Source organism: Coregonus clupeaformis, unplaced genomic scaffold (assembly GCF_020615455.1).
Source record: "Coregonus clupeaformis isolate EN_2021a unplaced genomic scaffold, ASM2061545v1 scaf0239, whole genome shotgun sequence".
Classification (NCBI taxonomy): Eukaryota; Metazoa; Chordata; class Actinopteri; order Salmoniformes; family Salmonidae; genus Coregonus; species Coregonus clupeaformis.
In genome coordinates, this window is record NW_025533694.1 from 60,750 (window position 1) to 79,349 (window position 18,600).

Sequence of the window (18,600 nt, forward strand, 5' to 3'; positions counted from 1 at the left end):
TCATTAATTAGGGGTGTTAATAGTGATGGGTTTTGATGGATGTATGGGCTGAGGAAGACACAGTAGTCTGATCACAGAACACATGTCACCAGCTGAGAGGGACAGGGCATTCTCCAGTGCCCACACTGATCCATTCATCAAGTGTCTCAGAGCAGGAGTGTTTATCTGTAATCTTATTTATTGTGATCTAGCCTAAACTGATCTTGAATAAGCACTCTTAGATGCTTGGTACATACAGCCCCTTGGCTTCAGAGTTACCATGGGTAGGTCTACAATATCATGGTGCCAACAGCAGCAGGATACAGCCTTCAGTTGTGGCCACTCAAACCAAGGTACATGTTTTTTGTGACAAACTATTGCTTGAGATTTTGGTTTGTGATCTGTTCTGGGACAGAGCTCAAGAAGATCTGTTTGGCTAGGTTGGGCCACACGGCTCTGTAAACTCTCTGTGATTGGTCGGAGTAGTCATGTTGGGGTGAGTGCAGCACTGTGGTTAGTTTGTGTCTGTTAATGTGATTTCCCCAGATTTATGAAGTGTTGATGTAATTCTCTCCTGACTGATTGCTGTGCTGAACCGGTCTTTATAGCGTATGGAGGGGATATCCTTCTTGGTTCAACACACACACACACACACACACACACCCTCTACGCTCGTGTCCCTGTCTCCAACAGTGTCTCAAAGCCCATGACCCTTTGTGACCTCTGACTTGAGTGTTTTGGGGATCAATATTATGGTGATTTTGCTCCTATTTCTTCTACATCAGGTATTGTGAAAGCTGGCATTGCAAACGCCATGCTCTACCAACTGAGCTACATCCCTGCCGGCCATTCCCTCCCCTACCCTGGACGACACAGGGCCAATTATACGCCACCCCATGGGTCTCCCAGTCGCGGCCGGCTACGACAGAGCCTGGATTCGAACCAGGATCTCTAGTGGCACAGCTAGCACTGCGATGCAGTGCCTTAGACCAATGCGCCACTCGGGAGACTAGCTTCCGCATTGTCATATTCACACTACACACACACCTGTACCTATCCATACATTCATTCTCCCTTGTAATCGTATTATACCATTCATATTCAACTTCATAGAGTTAACCTTTCACCCACCTATACCATACCTATACCACTTCATTCAATTCATCAGTATGTATGGTTCTCATACATTGACCTTCAGTTCAATCTGCTTTATACATTGCTCACATTTTTCATGTCAATGCATACTTATCGTAACCTATAGTACAAAGGAGTTACACATTACACATATTCATATTCATCCACCTACTCCCTCCGTCATGTCTTCGCATGAATCTGTCCAGTCTGATTCATCTTCTTCTTTCACATTCACATGGTCGTTTAGTCATTCACTCGCTTCTCTTCTCTCCTCTTTCTTTCAATTGAGCCACAGAGACATTCTCTTCTCAGCAAGAAACGGTGCTTCTGTCATGTGAACGGACCGATTCCGAACGCTCAGGCTTCCAATTATAGTACATCCCGATTAACTGATGCTTATTAATTCCCTCCAACTCATTATGGCATGCAAAATAGAGCTCTCCCACGAGAAGAATACTAATGAGAGAGAGGAGAGAAACCTTTCTGAGTCGTGTCTTGTTGCTGCTTCTGCAAGTGGCCCGGTCCTCTGTTTAGTTACTGCTTTTGGAGTTCTACAGTAGGAGTAAATAAACCATAGAATTTACTGACGGCTTCCTCTGACAGACAGACAGACAGACAGACTGTGAGCCAACGGGGCAGGCCAAGGGGCTAACCCAAACAAAACACTTCAATCTCCTGCCGTTGTGCTCCAGCGCTCCCCAAGGGCTTGATTGATTGATCCGCCGGCCAATCAGGGCACATTGATCTAAGAGTTCCACCCCCTCCCCTCCCAAGCCTCTCCGGCAGCCATTCATCTGCTGGCTGTCAGATGAATTCACCGGAGGGCCGTTGGCTATACAGCCGGCACTTTTAAACATACTTTCCACTCCAGACTTTCTGAAGAGAGTGCATCACTCTACAGTACATAACAGGAGTTTCTCTTACAGTAGTACATCCCCCTGGATCAGATTCCTGTTGGAAACTGTCCAAGCCTTAAAGTGTCTGAAAGCTTTTGCTTCAATCACGTGTCAGTGTTAAAAGTACCCCCATAGCCTGAGTAAAAAAGTACCCCCAGCTGATGTGATGTGCAAATTATCAGTCTCATTTTCATTGTATCGATGGACTTGATGGAATTACTGTATATTTTCAATATTTTCTATATCTTGTGAATTGTATTTGACTAACCTTTCTATTTAAATTAGGAGATTGTTGAATTATGAGTACAAGACAGAACAGCATAATCACACACAAGTATGTATGCAACTAGAAATGAGTCAAGAACAATCCTCTCTCTTCATTAAATCTGATTTTATTAACCACTTCGTTCAATTACTGTACTAACCAACTGTCTGTTGTCTATCTGTTTGTTTTCAGGAGGAATATTCGAGTCCATTGAGTCGGGGCCGTCAGGTGCTGAGGAACTAGCCTTTAAATTTGCTTTAAACACAATCAACAGGAACAGAACCCTACTGCCAAACACAACGCTAACATACGACATCCAACGGATAAACATCTACGACAGCTTCGAAGCCTCCAGAAAAGGTCAAGTATTATGAATACAATTCAGAAAGCTACATTCACACCCACATGCTGTAGATTCATCACTGGTGCTGGTCCCCTGAACAATATTCATAGAACAAGTGGTCAAATTTTAAAATATTGATCTGACGTTTGCTTGCTATTTGTGTGACTCTCCTATCCTGTTTAGCATTGTTAGTGTGTTCCCACCCACCCAGTGAAAGTGGGCTCATGCGTAGTTCATTGGTTGGATTGGGACAATTATAATCAGGCGTAGAGAGAGGATGGTTGCATCCCAAATAGCAACCTATTCCCTATAGGCTTTATAGTGCACTACTTTTGATCAGGGCCCATAGGGCTCTGCTGAAAAGTAGTACCCTATATGAGAATAGGGTGCTATTTGGGATGCATCTGATGTCTGTGCAGTTGAAACGTAAACCGAGACAATTGATTGGCTTCTGCTAAGGACTCAGCAGTAATACTAATTCACAGAGCTGGTTGTCTCCCTGGAGACAGGTTTATAAACTGCAATAATCTATCATTTTACTGGGTTGCATTAGGCCTGACATTTCAAAGGCTGCATCTAAAATGGCATCCTTTTTCCGATAAAGTGCACTATTTTTGTCCAGGGCCCATAGGGCTGCCCCATAAGGGTCTGTTCAAAAGTAGAACACTATAGGGAAAAGGGTGGTTTTTCATACGCATCCAAAGTGTCTTATCGATTACTGGCCATTATATCATTTTTCTGTGATTGAAGCGTTTTCTCCTTTTATCAAATTAAGTAATTTGAATGCACCATGTTGTTGTTACAAACTGTTGCAAACCTTTTAATATATTATGGAGGCATACATTGTATAGATCTTGCTCATTCATTTTACACTGTCACTGGCTTCCTTTCAAATATGCTTCATGATGGTCATTCAAAATCATACGAATGGATAGCTTGCCATAGTGGAGTGGGAAATCAATTACTTATCCTCCAGTAACTAACATTAGCATGTCATATAATACTGAATAAACCACTGAATAAAGGATGTAACTGAACGTTGTCTCCTTACCTCAGCCTGCGACCAACTATCTCTGGGGGTGGCGGCCATCTTTGGCCCCTCCCACAGCTCGTCGGCTAATGCGGTCCAGTCCATCTGTAACGCGCTTGGCGTGCCCCACATCCAGACCAAATGGAAGCACCAGGTGTCTGACAACAGGGACTCCTTCTACGTCAGCCTCTACCCAGACTTCACCTCTCTCAGCCGGGCCATTCTGGACCTGGTTCACTTCTTCAAGTGGAAGACGGTCACCGTTGTCTATGATGACAGCACAGGTAAGACCCCCGGCCACTTACCTCACATCTTCATGGTCAATGACGACAACACAGCAAGGCTCACTTCCCGTCTGTCCACCCACTATACCTCACAGCATAGAAATAGAATGAATAGAACAGGCTTGGAACCACCTCATTGTAGTTCTCTGACTCATACCTTCACATTCACAGTGGTCTATGACCACAGAACAGGTTCATTCACAGTGGTCTATGACCACAGAACAGGTTCAGTCACAGTGGTCTATGACCACAGAACAGGTTCAGTCACAGTGGTCTATGACCACAGAACAGGTTCAGTCACTGATCACTTATTGTACTGTACCTCACACCTTCCATCAGTCCTACTTTTTCTCACAGTGATTTAAACAGCTTAGAGAGTTAGACAGAGCATGGTACTGGCCTGGCATCATAAGGGTTGTGGGTTCCATACCCGGATGGGACACATATACTAAATATATGTCCATCATTGTCGACAGTTCTGTAAGTCCCTTTGGATAAAGGAATCTGCTAAATAACAATATCAAAAGACCCAAAAGGCTTGTCCACCTTCACCGAGGGTAGGTGCGAGGTAAGTCTATAATATAGACTATGATTATAGTCCTGTACAGTAGAGTAGCCCTGTAGCCCTACCCCCCCATTCGTCCCCAGATGGCCAGTGTTCCAGTGTTAAAACAGCAGGCACCAAACGTCTCAGCGGGCAGGGTACATGTGCCATATGCCAGGGGTCGAGGAAGGAGCCAGCCTCAGGACAGGATGAGTGTGTGTGTGTGTGTGTGTGTGTCCAGGCTCAACACATGCTTTCAGAAACACACTGGGGCTCCATTGGCCAGTATTTTATCACTTAACCCATTTCGCTTTCGATTTAATTCAGTTGAAATCTATTTCCCAAAAAACTACAACAGAAAACCAGAGAAGAATGTCCAAAACAACTACGTTTTTTTGACAAATTAAAGGTTACAGGTTTCAATATGTTCATCCTGTAGCTAATAATTCATATTTTAGATATTGAGAAAGGCATTGCATTGAAATGAAGGTTATGTACAGTAGGCTTTTCAATAAACCAATATGTGTGTGTGTGTGTGTGTGTGTGTGTGTGTGTGTGTGTGTGTGTGTGTGTGTGTGTGTGTGTGTGTGTGTGTGTGTGTGGTGTGTGTGTGTTAGGCTTGAATGGCGGGAACCCGGTTACCGAGATTTACTGGGATTTACCGCCCAAAACCACTCCCTTTTCCCATGATAAATAACTGTGAGAAACCGGTAAATTATATTAAATTATTTATATGAACAGCATGGTGTAAAATGGAACTGTTAAATTATGTGTGATGTCTAAATCTGGCTTCTCTGCTGCCTCTGCATGAAGAATCAATGCTCAGTGTGGGGACAGACAGCCCATCTCAGTATGGAGATCAGTTCACAATGCATGTAGACCTATCATCTCAATATGGTAACTTATTTTCTTTTGACAGGTACTGTAGGCCTACATTTGCTGCAGCATAGTCTATGCTACAGTAATATATAGACCGAATGCGCGTCTAATTTATCCATCTCCATCTGCCTTTCGGGGTCACCTTGTTTTTTAATTGTAAAGATATTTGTCTTTATTGCCGTTTTAAAACAGCCTATCACTCGAATATTGTTGCTTTAAATCAGTGCATGCGCGAGTACTCTCGCAGTCTTTCTCTCTCTCCATCAACTCCATTCAAATTGCATCCAAAATAGAGCATCCTGTTCTAGATTGATATATAGCCCTATATATAGATGCCCTAGCCTACCTCTTTCAGGTAATACATTCAATACAGTATTAGCCTTATATTTAGCTAATTAATTATGGGTTCTGCATAATAAGCTTCTAACTTATAGCCTTTTCTTTTGCGCATGCGTGATGGCGGTAGGCTATAGCAATTATTTAATCAGACCCATAACCATTCAATCTTCGTGAAGAGAAGAGAAAGCCTTTTGCATCTAATTCTAGTCCTATATTATTTAAGGAGGTCATTAGAATGATGAAGGTAAGGACAACGAAACTTCACTGTAGAAAGTGAGGAAGGAATGAAGCAACAATAGAGAGAGAAAGAAGAGGTAGGCTAATAACATTATGGGAAATATTATGAAAGTGATATATTTGTCAGCCTATTAATTATACAAATAGGCCCTATTATATTTCAAAATTAAAATCAAATTCGCTAGCCTATACTTGTAACTTTGTAGGCCGCATTTGCTGCACCAGAATCTCATGTTCTCTTCTTCTTTATCATGGTTTGAACAATGTGCGTAATTCTAATCCATATACAGTGTCTTGCGAAATGATTAACCCCCCTTGGCATTTTTCATATCTTGTTGCCTTACAACCTGGAATTAAAATGAATTTTTTGGGGGTTTGTATTATTTTTTATTATTTTTGTCATTTAGCAGACGCTCTTATCCAGAGCGACTTACAGTTAGTGAGTGCATAATTTTTTTTTCATACTGGTCCCCCGTGCTCTACGCCATGCTCTACCAACTGAGCTACACAGGACTACACAACATGCCTACCACTTTGAAGATGCAAAATATTTTTTATTGTGAAACAAACAAGAAATTAGACAAAAAAATTAATAAAAACTTGAGCGTGCATAACTATTCACCCCCCAAAGTCAATACTTGGTAGAGCCACCTTTTGCAGCAATTTCAGCTGCAAGTCTCTTGGGGTATGTCTCTATAAGCTTGGCACATCTAGCCACTGGGATTTTTGCCCGTTCTTCAAGGCAAAACTGCTCCAGCTCCTTCAAGTTGGATGGGTTCTGCTGGTGTACAGCAATCTTTAAGTCATACCACAGATTCTCAATTGGATTGAGGTCTGGGCTTTGACTAAGCCATTCCAAGACATTTAAATGTTTCCCCTTAAACCACTCAAGTGTTGCTTTAGCACTATGCTTAGGGTCATTGTTCTGCTGGAAGGTGAACCTCCGTCCCAGTCTCAAATCTCTGGAAGACTGAAACAGGTTTTCCTGAAGAATTCCCTGTATTTAGCGCCATCCATCATTCCTTCAATTCTGACCAGTTTCCCAGTCCCTGCCGATGAAAAACATCCCCACAGCATGATGCTGCCACCACCATGCTTCACTGTGGGGATGGTGTTCTTGGGGTGATGAGAGGTGTTGGGTTTGCGCCAGACATAGCGTTTTCCTTGATGGCCAAAAAGCTAAATTTTTGTCTCATCTGACCAGAGTACCTTCTTCCATATGTTTGGGGAGTCTCCCACATGCCTTTTGGCGAACACCATACGTGTTTGCTTATTTTTTTCTTTAAGCAATGGCATTTTTCTTGACACTCTTCCGTAAAGCCCAGCTCTGTGGAGTGTATGGCTTAAAGTGGTTCTATGGACAGATACTCCAATCTCCGCTGTGGAGCATTGCAGCTCCTTCAGGGTTATCTTTGGTCTCTTAGTTGCCTCTCTGATGAATGCTCTCCTTGCCTGGTCCATGAGTTTTGGTGGGCGGCCCTCTCTTGGCAGGTTTGTTGTGGTGCCATATTCTTTCAATTAATTTAATAATGGATTTAATGGTGCTCCGTGGGATGTTCAAAGTTTCTGATATTTTTTTATAATCCAACCCAACCCTGTACTTCTCCACAACTTTGTCCCTGAGCTCCTTGGTCTTCATGGTGCCGCTTGCTTGGTGGTGCCCCTTGCTTAGTGGTGTTGCAGACTCTGGGGCCTTTCAGAACAGGTGTATATATACTGAGATCATGTGACACTTAGATTGCACACAGGTGGACTTTATTTAACTAATTATGTGACTTCTGAAGGTAATTGGTTGCACCAGATCTTATTTAGGGGCTTCATAGGAAAGGGGGTGAATACATATGCATGCACCACTTTTGCGTTATTTATTTCTTTAGAATCTTTTTAAATAAGTTATTTTTAAAATTTCACTTCACCAATTTTGACTATTTTGTGTATGTCCATTACATGAAATTCAAATAAAAATCCATTTAAATTACAGGTTGTAATGCAACAAAATAGGAAAAAGGCACTGTAATACAGTATAATACAATACAGTACAGTAATACAGTTCACACTCAAAAAGATTAGCCTACTGGAGCTAGTGTCGTTTATTTACCCAAGAGAGCATATAGCTAGTTACATCTATGGGGTTTTATGTTTTTCTGTCGTGCGTAATGTGCTGTAGCCTATATCATATATGTATTGGATAATGACACAATCATTTGGGCTTTTTTGAGCTTGGGCTCATTAAATGTCGTTAATGTATGGCTCATAAAATGTATTTAATATATGGCTCATCAGGCTCAGGTAGCATCGGGTTTGAATTTTCATACTGATCAAAGCTCCAATCAAATCCAGACATACAGTATTTATATGCTTTATAATGCTTTTGAATGACACTTCCGTTTTGGACTAGAAATACCGGGTTACCCGGGAGAAAAGTGATTTATTCTCGGAATGTAACATTTGTAAAATCGGGGAAAATATTCAACCCTAGTGTGTGTATGTGTGTGTGTGTTTGTAGGCTCGGCCCCGATTTCTGCTCTCTGTCACCTGGAGCTGCAAATGGTCCAGGAACACAAAGAAAGCACAAAGGACAATGCCAAGAGACTAGTCAGCCCTTCCCCCTCTGAGGGGCCAACATTTATCTCTCTGTTACAGTATCCAGAGGACTGACTATTGAATGTGTGATAGAATAATACTATGGTATCCATGTCTGGTATCTATCTGAAACTTGTCCCCTAAAAAGGACTCTGAAGCTATATGCATGTGGTAACTTGTATCTCTTTACAGGGAGAACTCTAAATTACTCTATGCAAAGGGATTTATGGTCCTCTCAGGAATTCTGTCTTATTTACATTGGTCTCATCCCCCACACAAGCCATTACATACTGTGACACCCTGTGGAGATTTGGTCTTGGTCTTTACAGCTTACACTGTAAACTTGGTATCGTTTGATTGGTCAATGGTGGTTGGTTTTGAGTTGAAAGAGTTACACCTTCAGATGTTATCAATGGAATTAAATGCCTTTGTTCTCTCTCTTATCCTGTATCCAGTCCATGAAGGAAGGTTGTATGATCAATTCTCATATCCTAGGCTTCTATGACTCTGGACTAATGGGCATCTCTTTGTTCATGCTTTGTCTTCTAAGTTAACTTTAGGATCTACAGTTGAAGTCGGAAATGTACATACACCTTAGCCAAATACATTTAAACCCAGCTTTTCACAATTCCTGACATTTAATTCTAGTAAAAATTCCCTGTCTTCGGTCAGTTAGGATCACCACTTTATTTTAAGAATGTGAAATGTCAGAATAATAGTAGGGAGAATGATTTATTTCAGCTTTTATTTCTTTCATCACATTCCCAGTGGGTCAGAAGTTTACATACACTCAATTAGCATTGCCTTTAAATTGTTTAACTTGGGTCAAACGTTTCGGGTAGCCTTCCACAAGCTTCCCACAATAAGTTGGGTGAATTTTGGCCCATTCTTCCTGACAGAGCTGGTGTAACTGAGTCAGGTTTGTAGGCCTCCTTGCTCGCACACGCTTTTTCAGGTCTGCCCACACATTTTCTATAGGATTGAGGTCAGGGCTTTGTGATGGCCACACCAATACCTTGACTTTGTTGTCCTTAAGCCATTTTGCCACAACTTTGGAAGTATGCTTGGGGTCATTGTCCATTTGGAAGACCCATTTGCGACCAAGCTTTAACTTCCTGACTGATGTCTTGAGATGTTGCATCAATATATCCACATAATTTTCCTTCCTCATGATGCCATCTATTTTGTGAAGTGCACCAGACCCTCCTGCAGCAAAGCACCCCCACAGCATGATGCTGCCACCCCTGTGCTTCATGGTTGGGATGGTGTTCTTCGGCTGGCAAGCAACCCCCTTTTTCCTCCAAACATAACGATGGTCATTATGGCCAAACAGTTCTATTTTGTTTCATCAGACCAGAGGACATTTCGCCAAAAAGCATGATCTTTGTCCCCATGTGCAGTTGCAAACCGTAGTCAGGCTTTTTTATCGCAGTTTTGGAGCAGTGGCTTCTTCCTTGCTGAGCGCCTTTTCAGGTTATGTCGATATAGGACTTATTTTACTGTGGATATAGATACTTTTGTACCTGTTTCCTCCAGCATCTTCACAAGATCTTTGCTGTTGTTCTGGGATTGATTTGCACTTTTCTCACCAAAGTATGTTCATCTCTACATTTAAGTCATTTAGCAGACGCTCTTATCCAGAGCGACTTACAGGAGCAATTAGGGTTAAGTGCCTTGCTCAAGGGCACATCGACAGATTTTTCACCTAGTCGGCTTGGGGATTAGAACCAGCGACCTTTCGGTTACTGGCACAACGCTCTTAACCACTAAGCTACCTGCCGCCTCTCTAGGAGACAGAACGCATCTCCTTCCTGAGCGGTATGACAGCTGCGTGGTCCCATGGTGTTTATACTTGCATACTATTGTTTGTACAGATGAACGTGGTACCTTCAGGCATTTGGAAATTGCTCCCAAGGATGAACCAGACTTGTGGAGGTGTACACATTTTTTTCTGAGGTCTTGGCTGATTTATTTTGATTTTCCCATGATGTCAAGCAAAGAGGCACTGAGTTTGAAGGTAGGCCTTGAAATACATCCACAGGTACACCTCCAATTGACTCAAATGATGTCAATTAGCCTATCGGAAGCTTCTAAAGCCATCATTTTCTGTAATTTTCCAAGCTGTTTAAAGGCACCGTCAACTTAGTGTATGTAAACTTCTGACCCACTGGAATTGTGATACATTGAATTCTAAGTGAAATAATCTGTCTGTAAACAATTGTTGGAAAAATTACTTGTGTCATGCACAAATTAGATGTCCTAACCGACTTGCCAAAACTATAGTTTGTTAACAAGAAATGTGTGGAGTGGTTGAAAAACGAGTTTTAATGACTCCAACCTAAGTGTATGTAAACTTCCAACTTCAACTGTATATGCCTAGAAGTATGCTTTGTTAATGTCAGTATTGCCTTGTAACTTAAGCTTTATGCCTTTTATATGAATCCATTAATTGTACAATGTTAATTAAATATCTGCCTTTCATAACGTGTACGCTGGGAGTCGGAAAGCAAGTACAGGGAGTGAATTTAATAATAAAAGAACATGCAACAAAACACGAAACACAAGTAGCGTACAGACATTAAACACAAGAACAGAATCAATAACGCTTGGGGAAGGAACCAAATGGAGTGACATATACAGTGGGGAAAAAAAGTATTTAGTCAGCCACCAATTGTGCAAGTTCTCCCACTTAAAAAGATGAGAGAGGCCTGTAATTTTCATCATAGGTACATGTCAACTATGACAGACAAAATGAGATTTTTTTTTACAGAAAATCACATTGTAGGATTTTTTATGAATTTATTTGCAAATTATGGTGGAAAATAAGTATTTGGTCAATAACAAAAGTTTCTCAATACTTTGTTATATACCCCTTGTTGGCAATGACACAGGTCAAACGTTTTCCGTAAGTCTTCACAAGGTTTTCACACACTGGTGCTGGTATTTTGGCCCATTCCTCCATGCAGATCTCCTCTAGAGCAGTGATGTTTTGGGGCTGTCGCTGGGCAACACGGACTTTCAACTCCCTCCAAAGATTTTCTATGGGGTTGAGATCTGGAGACTGGCTAGGCCACTCCAGGACCTTGAAATGCTTCTTACGAAGCCACTCCTTCGTTGCCCGGGAGGTGTGTTTGGGATCATTGTCATGCTAAAAGACCCAGCCACGTTTCATCTTCAATGCCCTTGCTGATGGAAGGAGGTTTTCACTCAAAATCTCACGATACATGGCCCCATTCATTCTTTCCTTTACACGGATCAGTCGTCCTGGTCCCTTTGCAGAAAAACAGCCCCAAAGCATGAAGATTCCACCCCCATGCTTCACAGTAGGTATGGTGTTCTTTGGATGCAACTCAGCATTCTTTGTCCTCCAAACACGATGAGTTGAGTTTTTACCAAAAAGTTCTATTTTGGTTTCATCTGACCATATGACATTCTCCCAAACTTCAGACGGGCCTGGACATGTACTGGCTTAAGCAGGGGGGACACGTCTGGCAATGCAGGATTTGAGTCCCTGGCGGAGTAGTGTGTTACTGATGGTAGGCTTTGTTACTTTGGTCCCAGCTCTCTGCAGGTCATTCACTAGGTCCCCCGTGTGGTTCTGGGATTTTTGCTCACCGTTCTTGTGATCATTTTGACCCCACGGGGTGAGATCTTGCGTGGAGCCCCAGATCGAGGGAGATTATCAGTGGTCTTGTATGTCTTCCATTTCCTAATAATTGCTCCCACAGTTGATTTCTTCAACCAAGCTGCTTACCTATTGCAGATTCAGTCTTCCCAGCCTGGTGCAGGTCTACAATTTAGTTTCTGGTGTCCTTTGACAGCTCTTTGGTCTTGACCATAGTGGAGTTTGGAGTGTGACTTTTTGAGGTTGTGGACAGGTGTCTTTTATACTGATAACAAGTTCAAACAGGTGCCATTAATACAGGTAACGAGTGGAGGACAGAGGAGCCTCTTAAAGAAGAAGTTACAGGTCTGTGAGAGCCAGAAATCTTGCTTTTTTGTAAGTGACCAAATACTTATTTTCCACCATAATTTGCAAATAAATTCATTAAAAATCCTACAATGTGATTTTCTGGATTTTTTTTCCTCAATTTGTCTGTCATAGTTGACGTGTACCTATGATGAAAATGACAGGCCTCTCTCATCTTTTTAAGTGGGAGAACTTGCACAATTGGTGGCTGACTAAATACTTTTTTTCCCCACTGTATAGGGGAGGTAATCAGGAAGGTGATGGAGTCCAGGTGAGTCTCATAATACCGCGCAGGTGCATGTAACGATGGTGGCAGGTGTGCGTAATGAACAGTCAACTGACGACCTCGAGAGCCGGAGAGGAGGAGCGGGAAAAGACGTGACACCTTTGATATAGACAAATCTCAGACCAATTCTTGCTAGTCAACGTCAACTCATTGCCTAATGCTTGCTTTTATATTTTACTTATCTTTATGGAGTCAGATAAATATGTTAAAATGCTAATTGCATAGTCTTATTACAAGTTGCATGTGAGTTTGCAAAAGTTTGGACACACCTACTCATTCAAGAGTCTTTCTTTATTTTGACTATTTTCTATAGTGAAGACATCAAAACTATGAAATAACACTTATGGAATCATGTAGGAACCAAAAAATATATATATACATACATACATACACATACATATATCCATACATACATATAAATACATACATATACAGTGGGGAGAACAAGTATTTGATACACTGCCGATTTTGCAGGTTTTCCTACTTACAAAGCATGTAGAGGTCTGTAATTTTTATCATAGGTACACTTCAACTGTGAGAGACGGAATCTAAAACAAAAATCCAGAAAATCACATTGTATGATTTTTAAGTAATTAATTTGCTTAATATTTTGTACAGAAACCTTTGTTTGCAATTACAGAGATCATACGTTTCCTGTAGGTCTTGACCAGGTTTGCACACACTGCAGCAGGGATTTTGGCCCACTCCTCCATACAGACCTTCTCCAGATCCTTCAGGTTTCGGGGCTGTCGCTGGGCAATATGGACTTTCAGCTCCCTCCAAATATTTTCTATTGGGTTCAGGTCTGGAGACTGGCTAGGCCACTCCAGGACCTTGAGATGCTTCTTACGGAGCCACTCCTTAGTTGCCCTGGCTGTGTGTTTTGGGTCGTTGTCATGCTGGAAGACCCAGCCACGACCCATCTTCAATGCTCTTACTGAGGGAAGGAGGTTGTTGGCCAAGATCTCGCGATACATGGCCCCATCCATCCTCCCCTCAATACGGTGCAGTCGTCCTGTCCCCTTTGCAGAAAGCATCCCCAAAGAATGATGTTTCCACCTCCATGCTTCACGGTTGGGATGGTGTTCTTGGGGTTGTACTCATCCTTCTTCTTCCTCCAAACACGGCGAGTGGAGTTTAGACCAAAAAGCTATATTTTTGTCTCATCTGACCACATGACCTTCTCCCATTCCTCCTCTGGATCATCCAGATGGTCATTGCAAAACTTCAGACGGGCCTGGACATGCGCTGGCTTGAGCAGGGGGACCTTGCGTGCGCTGCAGGATTTTAATCCATGACGGCGTAGTGTGTTACTAATGGTTTTCTTTGAGACTGTGGTCCCAGCTCTCTTCAGGTCATTGACCAGGTCCTGCCGTGTAGTTCTGGGCTGATCCCTCACCTTCCTCATGATCATTGATGCCCCACGAGGTGAGATCTTGCATGGAGCCCCAGACCGAGGGTGATTGACCGTCATCTTGAACTTCTTCCATTTTCTAATAATTGCACCAACAGTTGTTGCCTTCTCACCAAGCTGCTTGCCTATTGTCCTGTAGCCCATCCCAGCCTTGTGCAGGTCTACAATTGTATCCCTGATGTCCTTACACAGCTCTCTGGTCTTGGCCATTGTGGAGAGGTTGGAGTCTGTTTGATTGAGTGTGTGGACAGGTGTCTTTTATACAGGTAACGAGTTCAAACAGGTGCAGTTAATACAGGTAATGAGTAGAGAACAGGAGGGCTTCTTAAAGAAAAACTAACAGGTCTGTGAGAGCCGGAATTCTTACTGGTTGGTAGGAGATCAAATACTTCTGTCATGCAATAAAATGCAAATTAATTACTTAAAAATCATACAATGTGATTTTCTGGATTTTTGTTTTAGATTCCGTCTCTCACAGTTGAAGTGTACCTATGATAAAAATTACAGACCTATACATGCTTTGTAAGTAGGAAAACCTGCAAAATCGGCTGTGTATCAAATACTTGTTCTCCCCACTGTATATATACATATCCTTTAAAAATATATATTTCCCTTTATTATTTTCCAACACCACCAGCCATTCCCTAATTGGAGTAAACTATTTAACAACAATGCTTAGTCCTCTACTTCCAGCTTATGCATACTATATACATTTTATGGACACAGTCAATTTGACAATAATTCTATTTTGTTTGTTTTTACTCCTGATCTTCCTCTACCCTCAACCTCTCCGATCATTTTCATGATGTCCATCCGGTTTGCTTCTATATGCCATGTCTTTCTAACTGTGCTTTCTCACAAAAGCTCTCAACCTATAACCTATATACTTATTATGGACAGAGTATGCATTACATTAGTTATCTTGTTGTTATTAGTTGTTGTTAGTTGTTTTTAGTCCCATCCTTCAACTCCATTCAACACCTCCCATCTATCTCTTAACACCATCCATATTGGATTTCTATTTGCCATATATTCTTAACTGTACTGTGATGTTTTACAAAAGTTCTGAACCCTTCTATTCTCAATGTTTCTACAGATTGTAAATTGAAAATAAACATTCAAGCTAAAAGTATTATTATATTATTGATCGAATGACTATGACTTTTCAGATCACCCAGTAGTGCTATCTGCAGGGTTAGCTCCAGGTAAATATTGCAATCCTTCAGCCATTCCTGGACCTGTGTCCAAAAACAAGCTACAAATGGACAGTACCAAAACAAATGATCTAATGATTCTGTCTCTTCGCAGCAAAATCTGCAGAGCTGGGAAGATTGTATCCCCCATATAAATACAATTATATTGGTAGCAAGAATTTTGTCTAATAATTTAAATTGATAAATTGTAAGTTTTGAATCCGGCGTCGTTTTGCGTATCAGTTAATAAACACTATGCCATGGAATCGGTACGTCAAAGATCTCTTCCCAACTATTTTACAATCTATATGGGACGGCTGTCAATCCTTTGGTCCTTAAATGAAACTGGTATACTTTTTTATTTATCAAAATTATCTTTACCCAATTATGTTCTTTAATGCAGGGCCGACAGACAAGTTCCTTACTTTTCCCCCCTTCCACTTTCCTCTTCCATTTTTGCGGTAATGCTGAAATTATTTGGTTGTAATTTTGGGTAGAGCAGACATTTCCATATGTTTTTGTTAGCTGCATGTGCGACATAACTTCACCAGTCCTACCTATGATATAATTTACAAATATTATACTTTTTTTTAACATTTCTTCAAAAAATAATATTTTTTAATAAATTAGTATATTTGAGTTTAACCACAATATTTGTTGCATTATTTGTTCTGTCGTTTCTGGAGGATTAAATTGAAATTGCAACCAACTTTCTATGGCTTGTTTCAGAAATAGTGATATTTGGGAGATTATTTCCTTTTCAAATAACTCAAAGTGAGAGGTTGTAATCTGAATAAAGGGGAAAAGGCCATTCTTGAACATTGGGTGAGACAATCTTACTAATTCGCTAGAGAACCAGTTTGGATTTAAGTATTACTTTTGTATGACTGAAGCTTTTAGTGATAGGTCTAGTGCTTTAATATTTAATAATTTCTGTCCTCCGAATTCATATTCATTATATAAATATGCCCGTTTAATTTTGTCTGGCTTGCCGTTCCAAATAAAATATAATATTTCTTTCTCATAACATTTAAAAAATTGTTCACTAGGCGTAGGCAAGACCATAAGCAAATAGGTAAACTGGGATAATACTAAAGAGTTAATCAGAGTGATTTTTCCACAAATTGACACGTATTTACCTTTCCATGGTAGCAAGATCTTATCTATTTTTGCTAACTTTCTGTTAAAATGTATTGGAGTGAGATCATTTATTTCCTTTGGGATATGTATTCCGAGTATATCCACATCATCATCAGACCATTTTATTGGTAAACTACATGGTAATGTAAAAATTGTATTTTTTTCACCTTATATAGTACATTTATCATAATTTGGTTGTAATCCAGAGAGGTTAGAACATGTATCTAGACCCTCTATGAGGCTGTGGAGGGATTCAATTTGTGGATTTAAAAGAAAACATGAATCATCAGCGTACAATGACACCTTTGTTTTTAAGCCCTGGATTTCTAATCCCTTGATATTATTGTTGGATCTGATTTTAAAAGCTAACATTTCGATGGCCATAATAAATAGATATGCCGATAGTGGACAACCTTGTTTCACTCCTCTTGACAGTTTAAAACTTTCGGAGAAATAGCCATTATTTACTATATTACACCTAGGGTTACTATACATGATTTTAACCCATTTTATAAGAGATTTTCCAAAATTGAAATGCTCCAGGCATTTATATATAAACCCCAGTCGTACTTTATCAAATGCCGTTTCAAAGTCTGCTATGAATAGCAGGCCTGGTTTCACAGATTTTTCATAGTGTTCTATTGTTTCCAGTACTTGCCTTATATTATCTCCAATGTATTGTCCATGTAAAAAACAAGTCTGATTAGAATGAATAATGTCCGACAATACCTTTTTAATTCTATGCCCTATACATTTTGCTAGAATTTTTGCATCACAACACTGAAGTGTAAGGGGCCTTTATATTTTCCGCTTGTATCCTGTTTCAGTAATAATGAAATCATACCTTCTTCTTGAGTGTCTGGTAATCTACCATTTACATAGGAGTGGTTAAAACATGCTAATAACGGTCCTCTGAGTATATCAAAAAAGGTTTGGCATACCTCGACTAGTATACCATCCAACCCTGGTGTTTTCCCGAATTTAAAGTATTTAATTGCATCCAGAAGTTCCTCCTCTGTAATTTCACCTTCACATTAGTATTTCTGTATGGCTGTTAATTTTACATTATCAATAGAAAAAAAATCTCTACAATTAGCTTCAGTTAGAGGAGATGGAGGCGACTGAAATGAAAACATATGCTTAAAGTACTTTGCTTCCTCTTTCAAAATATCATTTGGTGAATCATGGGTGACCAGTTTCAGTAAATTATTTTTGGTAGCATTTCTATGTTGAAGTTAAAAAAGAATTTGGTGCATTTTCCCCATATTCCATCCAGTTTGCTTTATTTTTTATAATATATTACACTTGATCTTTCTTGAATAAGTTTCTCCATTTCTTTTTGTTTTCTCTCTAATTTATTCTGAGCCTCTATTTTTATTGATATCTATCTGTTCTGTTAGACCTTCTATTTCCTTTGTTAGTATGGACTCTTTTGACCAAATTGCTTTTGTTTTCGAGATGAGTATTGAATTGCATGGCCACTAAAGGCACATTTAAAAGTGTCCCATACAATAAGGTGATTTGCTGTACCTATGTTATGTTGGAAAAAATCAGTTATAAATTCCTCTGTCCTAGTTAAAAACAAGTTATCATCCAATAGGCTTTGTTTAATTTCTAATATCCTCGCCCATGTGGAAATTCAGTAAGAGTAATGTATATGCCAATTATATGATGGTCCGACCGCATTCTGTCCCCTATCAACACTTTTTAAACTTTTGGTGCCAACGAGAATGATATAAGAACGAAGTCAAGACGACTAGCTTGATTGAGTCTCCGCCATGTATATCTCACTAGATCAGGATATTTAAGCCTCCATATATCTACTAGTTCTAATGTATCCATGACATTCACAATTTCCTTAAGAGCATGAGGGTGATAGTTTGTAGTGTGATTTCCTTTACGGTCCATTGAGCTATTTAAAACAGTATTATAATCTCCCACCATAATATTAGAGTATTGAATTGCTTGCAGGGTTGATAATTTATTATATATATTGTCAAAGAAGTGTGGATCATCATTATTTGGTCCGTAAAGGTTAATGAGCCATATCTGTTTATGGTCCAATAACATATTTCAAATAATCC

General features: G+C 40.3%; 1 protein-coding gene across 1 annotated transcript in view; it reads left to right on the plus strand.

Moving 5' to 3' along the window:
- The first annotated feature begins 259 nt into the window (after positions 1-259).
- LOC121543035 (glutamate receptor ionotropic, kainate 2-like) overlaps positions 260-18,600 on the plus strand; it is a 151,108-nt gene continuing 132,767 nt past the window's right edge. Inside the window, exons 1-3 of the mRNA XM_045214344.1 lie at positions 260-263; positions 2,467-2,634; positions 3,674-3,931. Of these exons, the coding sequence (XP_045070279.1) occupies positions 260-263; positions 2,467-2,634; positions 3,674-3,931 (430 nt within the window). The remainder of the gene's footprint in view (positions 264-2,466; positions 2,635-3,673; positions 3,932-18,600) is intronic.